The 9,823-nt window shown below is 40.9% G+C and overlaps 1 protein-coding gene across 1 annotated transcript in view; it reads left to right on the top strand.

Moving 5' to 3' along the window:
* The first annotated feature begins 2,042 nt into the window (after positions 1-2,042).
* dcc (DCC netrin 1 receptor) overlaps positions 2,043-9,823 on the top strand; it is a 143,836-nt gene continuing 136,055 nt past the window's right edge. The window contains exon 1 of the mRNA XM_044096305.1: positions 2,043-2,704. Within this exon, the coding sequence (XP_043952240.1) occupies positions 2,581-2,704 (124 nt within the window). The 5' untranslated portion in view covers positions 2,043-2,580. The remainder of the gene's footprint in view (positions 2,705-9,823) is intronic.

Here is a 9,823-nt window from a genome sequence, read left to right as displayed (position 1 = left end):
ATTACTTTCATAAAGAGATTAAAAAACACATTTTACTTCAAGTCTCCATCATGTGACTTAAATTTAAACAGTGAATTCATTTAAGTGTTAAACAGACTGAACAGATCTTTAATCTTAATAGAATTACAAAAAGATCAAGTCAGCTTTTCATCCATGTTCAAACGGAAACATTCTCTCTTTTAAAACAGTTTTTTAAAGTAAAACTGAATTCAGTGAGGATTTAAAACTGCAGCAGGAAGACGGCTGCTGTCAGTGGAGGAAGTTATCGATCCACATATCGGTCTGTCTGTAAGTTATGTGAGCTGCTTCTCAAATTCCTGTCAGGTTGCAGGAAGGATTTATTTCTGCCCCAGGTGCTTTTAACCAGAACCATGCAGGTTCTGGTTCTGGTCGCTCACCAACAGATGGAGAAACCCAACGACTGAAAACACGAGAGTTTTTTAAGAGGTAAAACATCAAAGCTTCCTTCAGCTGAGGCTGCGTTCGCTCAGCAGGACTCGATGGTCACTGGTTCCTGAAACCTGTTTCTGTGTGAACAGAAGCAGAACGTAGAGGTCACCCAGCAGCGCTCTGTCAAGATGGCCGCCGCCGCCGTTTATGGGTCAGATTTAAAGATGTCCGACAACAAAAGTCACAGGATTAAATAAAAAGAAAACACACTGGCAACGCCCTTTAATTTTAAAGTGTCTAAAAACAAACCAGAAATCCTGCAGTTGGAGGAACTTCTGATGCAAAGAGACAAATTGTCTGTTGAATGTAGACAAGCATGTTTGTTTCTCTTAAATTGTAATTCTTCTTGATAAATTAGCAACAGATGGTGTTGTATGATTCAAGTTTTAAATGTCTGGGAGTAATATTTTCTTTTCTTTTTCTTTGTACAAACGTTTGGATATAAAAAGGAAGAGATTTATATTCCTTGAGAAATGGACTTTTGTTCCTTTTAAGGGTAAATCGTCAGCCTGACCTGCAGCTTGACTGACAGAAGTTGTGCTAGTCTGGGCTGCTGTCTGATAATTAACATGCTATCAGCTGCATTGTGCTTTAATTGGTTCCTTTTGGAGAGCGCTCAGCATGGGATAAAGGAAGCTCTGTTGCTGGAACAAAGACCCAGATGAGCACACAGATCCATGGCCACACAACAACAGAGACGTGGTGTTTAGTCTGCAGCAGTTCAGGCTGATAACCAGTAATTAGGTACCTGTGTGGAGGTGCTGATCAGCTGATCAGGAGCTGAAGGTCTGGATGGAGGCGCTGATGGTTCACCTTCAGAGGGACCAGGCAGTCGCGTCTTCAGATGTTCAGTTTGTTTTTCACTGGGTGCCGTTTCTAAAGTTACGCAATCTGAAATTAACAGCAATAATTTGGGCTATTTACCCTGTAAAGAAAAACATTCTTTCAGTCATATTCTCACCATTTTATTTATTTCTAAATGTCAGTTTTAAAGTTAAAATGTTATTAGCTCTAAACTAAATGGTTGGCTTGGAGCTAGCTAATTGTTTATTTTACAAGTTAAATATTTAGCTAGCTAAAATAATATTTACCTTGAAGCTAAATCGTTACTAAGCAAGTTAAATATGTTGCTGATTTTTTTTATTTTTCATTTCTTGACTTCTTTCTTTTTGGTCAACATGATCACGACAAATCAGATTTCTAGAAAATATTTAAAGTCCAAATTAAGGTAATTATTAAGGGAATATAGATTAATGGGATTAATCAGCAACATTAGAAAAGACAACATGACTCATTTTATTTTTCATAAAACAAAATTTGATGAGAATCAGTTACAAACGTCAAAGTAAATTTGATAAGAAAAAACATTTAAAAACTTCATTTAAACCCAGATATTATGAGATGAACATTATATGTTATTTGTCCTCATATAAGGACATTTTAATCTGAGTATTTCCATTTTTTTTACTGTTATTCTGTCTATGGATCTCAGCCCTCCAGTGTAACCCGCTGCAGTTCCCTCAGTGACCAGAGGGGGCAGTGCAGCTCAGCTAATGTCCCAGCAGTAGCCTGGAGTTTGTCGATGCGGCTCCGTTCCTGTCGGTCCGGCTCCGGGTTTTCTTTCCCTCCGCTTTAGATCAATGGCTCCAGGCTCGCTCGCCCCTCTCTCTCTCCAGCTGGATGTGTCTGAAGGAAAGAGAGAGGGTCTTCCTCCCTCCTCCTCTTCCTCTCCTGGCGACCCGTTCCGTCGGTCCTGGCCGGCAGACGGAGCAGACCTCCGGGAAGGCAGCGCGGACCGGATCGCGGCGCTGATCTGGAATGATGGAGACTCTGCCCTCTTAGTTTCTGGAACTTCCTCTCCCTCTGAAATTACGCAGGAAACCTGATTCCTCTGCTGGAATTTTATCCTTTATTTCTTTTCTCTTTTTTTTTGGGAGGAGATCAGAGGGTTTTTGGGGTTTTTTGCCTCCTGTTCCTCCTCAAGCCTCTTTTTCTTCATGGTTTCCACCTGACAGCTGGATTCTGCAGGATTTTTTGGGGAAAGTGAGTGGGATTGTGGGGCGAATCGTGTGGATTCTGCAGGATTTGGGAGCGTTTCTCCTGAACTCAGAGGGACTGGAGCTGGGCAGCATGGAGCTGGGCGCGCTGGGATGTACTGGGGATGTTTGGAGGCTGCTGGTTCCCGGGATGAGGATGAGGAGGGTCTACCTGCTGCTGCTCTGCTGGCTGCTGGGAGCACACAGCTCAGCCCAGGGTGAGGAACCCCCCACCGTGTGTGTGTGTGTGAGGATCCGAGGTCCGACTGGTTCTGCTGGGATGTGTGTGTCTCTGTGGTTTTATTCCTGGATGTTTGCCTCCTTGCTGGTTGCTGTTGGTGTTTTTCAGCCTGACAGGTTGGTGTCAAACAGCCGGTGCTGGTTCTGACCGGGTCGGCCTGATCCGTCTGCTGTTCAGCAGCTCTCATTGATCTGAGTCCTGGGCCTGGTTCTGGAGTCCAGGTGGGGATCCGGTGAAGTGGCGCCCAGCGTGGTGCCGTCCATTTTACCAAACGGCTCTGGAGAGCGACGCTCTGGTCGTTTGGCTGTTTTTTCTGCATAATCTCATCCAATCTGGATTAAAACTCATAATTTCCAGGAATGTGGTCGTTTCTCCGACCGTTGGGTTCTGGTTGCTGCTCCGCCTGTGGATGACAGTGTCGGCGTTTTTATTTAAAACATTGTGTCCTATTAGGGTTTACATGTTACCAGTGGAGAACACGCTGCCGCTAATAGCCGCTAACATTTAGCTTAACACTTTAGCTAACTCTGAAAGCATTTAGCGCACTTAGCTTCTGAACTAATTTCACTAAATAAATTCTAAAATCTAATTTATTTGCTGTGCAGCAAACGTTCAGTTTAATAAAGTTTGACATCCGTGTTGAAGTTTTAGTTAACGGCTGTTAGCGAAACACGCAGCAAGACTTTTATATTTATGCTCTTATTTTGAAGTGGCTGAAGTTTAAACAGCACATTTTTTTAATCCAAATAACTTCATTTAGAATAAAAAATATGCACAAAAAAAAAATCACAGACAGTAGAGAACAAGATATAAATATAAGATAATTATAATATATATGTAAATTACAATGTCAAATTTACACTGCAAAAACACAAATTCTAAGGAGCTTGTTTTAAGTAAATAAATCCTTAATGTTGATAAAAAGTATTAGTTCCACTGGCAGATTATTTTAGTCATAACATGGAAAAAAAATCACATGAAAGCTGCTGAAAAGTTACTTACATGCTAGTTTTGTTTTTGTCTTATTTTAACTGTAATAAATATTTGTGACAGAAACTAGAACAGAAATGGTTGGTAAGATTTTCTGTTTTTGAAGTGTAAATTGTCCAGAACTGAAGTATTTCAAGAGCAGATATAATTCGGATTTAAGTTAGCACATTAGCATCTACTATATTGGCATAGCACTTTAGCATTAGCGCTTTAGCTTAGCTTTTCCATGCAATGTGTTAAATATCAATAAATACCAATTTAACCATAAGCAATATAAAATGTGTAAAAATATATTTACATGTGTGATATTGAATATTAATAACTTAATTAAAACATTTAATCAATATTAAATATTTTATTAATATGAATAAGATATTTACTTATTTCATGAATTATAAAATAAGTAAATAAAATAATTATCTTGTACATGGAAACATGTTGATCTATAACTTGCATTTCAAGACAGTTTTATAGTTCATTTCTACATTGTTGGATTAAATATCTGCATATTTAATAGGTAACTAAATATTTTGTGTTTATTGTCGGTGGAAGTGAAAATGAGGATAAATCAGGTCCTTGTGGCTCTTTGAGTCGTTGTACCAGCAGGTCGTTAAGTTTCCACTCCGTTCTGCTGCTGCTTGTTGCTGCTGTGGAGCTGAAGCCACTTCAGAGTTGGAATATCTGTAAACATGAGTTCATAATGGAGGAATATTGTTTCCAATGATTGAAGAACCAGATCTGAGTTCAGACGGCTCTCTGGACCTCCTGCTGTCAATGAGCAGCATTCAGAGCCTTTAATTAGGCCAATTGATGGTGACAGCGATGCTGCTGGTGCTGCGTGCTGGTGCTGCGTGTTGGTGCTGCGTGTTGGTGCTGCGTGTTGGTGCTGCGTGTTGGTGCTGCAGAGTTCCTGAGCAGAATTGATGAGATGTTTCTGTTGGATGTTTTTCTTTTTTCAGATTTTTTCAGTTATTTTTGCTAACGATTATTTTAGTAATCGATTAATCGATTATTCTGACTGTTAATCAGATTAAAAAATTTATTATATATTAATAAAGATATTCTGATATTTTTATTAATATAATTTCAGAATGTATGAATAATAACTCATTTCCTTTTTGAATAAGAATATTAGTATTTTTCTGAGTAAATTCAACATTTTAGTGAATCTGAACTGGTTGAAGCTGAAACTTTGATTTCAGGAGTTTTAACAAAAACATATTTATAGACAGTGGTGTTTTTTTCTTAAATTAAACATTTTGATATATTTTGTCTTAATTACTGCTATGAATATGATGTAATTACAGTTTTCAGTCTGTAAACTCGAGTAAACAATTGATTAATAAATCAGTTGATATTTCAATAATCGATTAATCACGATTAATTGTTTCCGCCCTGTTATTGTCACAAGTTCTTAACAAATGTTCCCCAAAGGCCTTTAGAACAAATTAATTCAGAACAGAAATATCATCTGGGCTTATTTTAGGAATCAACTAATTGATTATTCTTATGATTAATCGATTAATTGGGTTCTGCAGATTTTTCATTTAACCACTCGACATTCTTATACAGTATGGAGACATGAGAAAGATGCAAATAAATGATCCAATTCCTTTTTAAATAAGAAAATAAACACATATTTGCCTAAAATGCAGTAACAGCATTCCTTTAGTGAACGATTAATCGTTTGAAGCAAAACATTCATCTTCAGTTAAAAGTTCTTCTGAGATCAACATGATGTTTAATTAAACTTTTCCCACAGTTTAATTTACTTATGTGGCTTTTGAAGAGCATTTAATAGAGAAAATCAAACGTTTTAATCAGTTTCTTGTCTTCAGTTCTTCACTGAATCTGTTTGGTCAGTAAATGATCAAATCAGGTCTCTTCCATTGGAGGTTTTTTTTCCTGGCTGGTTTAATGCTACGGTTTGTGAGTCTTTGGATCGTTGGTTTAAATCTGGTGACCCTGGGTGATTATTAATTGGTGCTGGCAGCCTGTCCTTACTGTTGATTCTGTAATTATAATTGCTGCTCTCTGACTTTATCTCTTCCGACAGTCTGCTTCCTTCTGGGAGTTTCAACCCTTTAAACCAATAAAAGCAGATTTTACAACCACCTTCAAATGTTTCTCAGGCAAAATTAAACATTTTTAAAGTTCTTTGCATTATTCTACTGGTTTCACCACAAAATAAAGAGTATAAATGGATAAAAATGTCCAGAAGAAAAGAGTTTTCCAGGCTGCAGGTCTTCCTCTCTCCTGGACGCTGCGGCTAAATGATGATGTATGGAGAGGTGGGTGGAGTGAGAGAGAGGTGAATGCATCATGTTTGTTGCTGCTGTTTCCTGTTATTAGATTATTCCCACTGAGCTTTAACCTCAATGATTCATCATTAAATGCTGATCTGTCCGCAGCCCAGGGCTCGTCTCTGGAACCGGGGAACGTCTGACGTTCACCTGATGGAGACAAAACGGGACTCCAGCACCTGTTACTGCATGTAGGGTGGAAAACTGGGGTTAGTTTAGAGAAATGATGCATTTTCATCTGATTCATCTGGGGATTTTCAATCAAATCAACATTTTTCTGAAGTTTAACTCGGCTGTTCTTCCAAAACCAAACAGAAACTCAGAGCTTCATGCAGTCGGTGCCTCACTAGAATTAAAAACGTTTTCCTCATAGTTCAGTAAACTGTTCGATTCAGAACAAAAGGTTGTGCTAAAAGGAGTTAGCCTGTTAGCAAAGCTATGCTAGCCTAAAATAGCATGTCAGTGTTAGACATGCAGATGCTAATGCTAATGTTAGCATCAACATTTCTAGAGATGCTCCATGAACGGTCAGGACTTCCTGAAACACTTTGATCCAGTCTGATGGTCAAAAATGAGTCAAATTATAAAAATCTGTTCAGTTCATAAATCTATTTAAAAATTGAAATTATTTCTTTTTTTATGGATTAAAATGTGATTAATCAGTTACGTTACTATCAGTAACGTCTCTCTTGTTACTTCCTGTAGTTTTAGCGCCGTAGCAGCAGCTTCCTGTTGGTGCCTCCATTCTCCAGTTTGTTGTCATGGAAACCTTCCAGTTGCCTCATTCTGGACTGGTGGAGCCTCTGGAGGAACGTCTGCAGGTTCTGTACTCTGTCAGCAGGTTCTGGTCGCTCTAACCTGGCGGGTTTTTAGTCTGGATCTAAAGGAACTCGGTGTTTCGGCTGTTTTGCAGTTTTCTGGAAGTTTGTTCCAGATCTGTGGTGAATAGAAGCTGAAAGCTGCTCCTCCCTGTTTGGACCCGACAAGTCTGGACGGTGGATCCATCAGCAGCAGAGCGTTAATGTTCTCCAGGCGGTAGAAGGCTGATTTTGTAACCGTCTTTATGTGTCTCTGAAGGTCCAGATTTCATCCTGACCTCTGGTTTCAGCTGAACTGAGTGAATCTGTGTGTGGACCTGAAACCGGAGCTGAATATCCCAGGCCTTCAGGGTACGGAGCCGTTATTTCCGTTTTGTTCTCTGGATTGTGTCTGAAAGCCTGAATCCTTGTGGGAACGTGTGTCTGATAGTTTAAGAGGTTTTATTGGAGGTGGCGGTGACCAGGCCGCTCGTGGGGATCATAAACGTCCGGGTTGACTTTTAGTCCAATCCATCAGGAGCTGCTGGTCGGCTGCAGCCTGGGCCCTCAGGCCTGAGTTAAACAAACACTTTAAGGCCGTAAAGGATCTGGATTATCCTGCGGCTGCAGCGCTGCTATTTATAACGGTGTAGCTGCTGCTTTCAAGGTGTTTCTCTCTTTAAACAAGCAGCAGATTGACAAGGAAAAGACTTTTTATGCTCCAGACTGGGACTTCCAGTCGGTTCGCAGACGATGTTTTACTGCTCTAACAGTTTGAGGAGCTGTGTTCTGTGATTCAATATCTGAACATATTCATGTACAGGAAGCAGTTTCCCCTGACATCCTGTTAATGGCCGCTGCTCCTCTCCTGCAGGCAGACGGACCGACTCAGATCTGCAGAACTGAATCTGCAGAAACGCTTCATGTTCCGTCTCTGGTTTCCTGTGAACAATTAACGATTAATCGTTACTGCGAGTTATCAGGAACGACGAGTCATGATTAATCGATTACTGAAATAATTGTCAGCTAATTTAGTTATTGATTAATCTTTAACTCAAAAAAAGAAAACCATTCAGACATTTTGCATCCAACTTTACAAAAACCCCAGAAATGATCAAACATCCAGTAAAGATAAAATGTAAAATGTCATAAAATGTTAATTTTTTTTATTTAAAAAGACTTGCTTGTTTTTTTAATTGCATTTCTAATGCATCAAACGACCTCAAGTGGTTTAAATCAAAATGTACAAATTTTAAAAACCTGATTAATTAGTTAATTGTGGGCAGATCGTCGCTGCCACAGCATCAACAGCAACTGTTGGAAGATTCTGGTGAAGTTTAATTTGTTCTCAGCTTCTAGAGCTGTTTTCTACTTTCTACAGTCAGAAATGTGATGAATAGAAAGTCAAGTGGAAAAATACAAGATTAAATCAGAATAAATGGGATTAAGAATCTAAAGCTGTTCAGACGAAGTGAAGTTGAATTAAATTAAATGAGTATTCATCATAACTTGAAATATTTGATCAATGAATTAGTTTCAGATAATCAGAGGTAGAAACTGAAGCAGCAGATTCCAGTTTAGTTCTGATGAAATCCTTCATCATGTCAGCTGCTGCTGCAGCTCCTCTTCCTGCTGCTGCAGCTCCTCCTCCTGCTGCTGCAGCTCCTCCTCCTGCTGCTGCAGCTCCTCCTCCTGCTGCAGCAGCTCCTCCTCCTGCTGCTGCAGCTCCTCCTCCTGCTGCTGCTCCTCCTCCTGCTGCTGCAGCTCCTCCTCCTGCTGCTGCAGCTCCTCCTCCTGCTGCTGCAGCTCCTCCTCCTGCTGCTGCTGCAGCAAACCCTCCTCCTGTTCCTGTTCCTCCTGCTGCAGCTCCTCCTCCTGCTGCTGCAGCTCCTCCTCTTCCTCCTGCTGCAGCTCCTCCTCTTCCTGCTGCTGCAGCTCCTCCTCTTCCTCCTGCTGCAGCTCCTCCTCCTCCTGCTGCTGCAGCTCCTCCTCCTGCTGCTGCAGCAGACACTCCTCCTGTTCCTGTTCCTGCTGCAGCTCCTCTTCCTGCTGCTGCAGCTCCTGTGCTGCAGCTCCTGCACGGCTCTGGTCCCAGTTCAGCCTGTCGGTGGTAAACTGAGCTGTCGGCTGTGAATCCCGGATCAAACAGCCGCCTTCCCCTCGTCCTGTAAGCTTCGCCTCCTGCTTCCCCGTTTCTGGCTGGTTCCTGTTTTAAATGGGTGAGATGAAAGGCGATCTGATCGATAGGTCCTGAACCGCGGCGGCGCGCGGCTCCTCCATCAGCGAGGAGCCATCGACCCGCCGCCGCCGAGCCGCTGATCAAACAGCTGCTGATGGGAGGAATTTGTAATTTTCCTGCTGATATCAAAGTATTGATCAGGAGAACGAAGGCTGGACGGGATCAGCGTTACAGTCGGCTGCAGCCAAATCAATCATGTGATCAGTTGGATGCTAATGGAGGCGATGGAGGACGGCTGCTGATGAGGACGACGATCCGTCTCTGATCTCTGAAAACTGAATTTTCTGGAGCGTTTCAGTGGAATCTTTGACTCGTTCCAGAAGAATCCGTCGGTCGCAGCGAGTCGTTTACCTCAGCTGGTTTCACTCCTTAAAGTTTCCCCCAAACCAACAGGAAGCTGTGAAGAGGTTCCACAGCTCCACATTTCTAATCACATGATGAGTTAAAACAGGATTTTATTCTTCAGTCTGGTGATTTGGTCTCAATCAGCCTTTATTCATAAAGAATTTTATTAGTTTATTTGTTTTGGATATTTTAAATCTCTTCCAGTTCCAGTGTTAAATGTTCACTAAAATTTTAGGTTTACACTTCAAAAACACAAAATCTTAGAACAAAGTGATGAGTTGGTGGTCCTGGAATGTTTTTGAATGTTTTTGAATGTTTTTGAAAAGGTGATTCTGTCTGAGGAAACGTTCAGCTGCTGCTGCTCCGACTCGATGAAGTGATGAATGCATTCAGACCTGAGCTGATTAAAGTTTTATTCAACA

The sequence above is a fragment of the Gambusia affinis genome, linkage group LG17, assembly GCF_019740435.1.
Source record: "Gambusia affinis linkage group LG17, SWU_Gaff_1.0, whole genome shotgun sequence".
Classification (NCBI taxonomy): domain Eukaryota; kingdom Metazoa; phylum Chordata; class Actinopteri; order Cyprinodontiformes; family Poeciliidae; genus Gambusia; species Gambusia affinis.
Note: the sequence above shows the minus strand (reverse complement) of the source record. Positions and strands in the feature narration are given on the sequence as shown.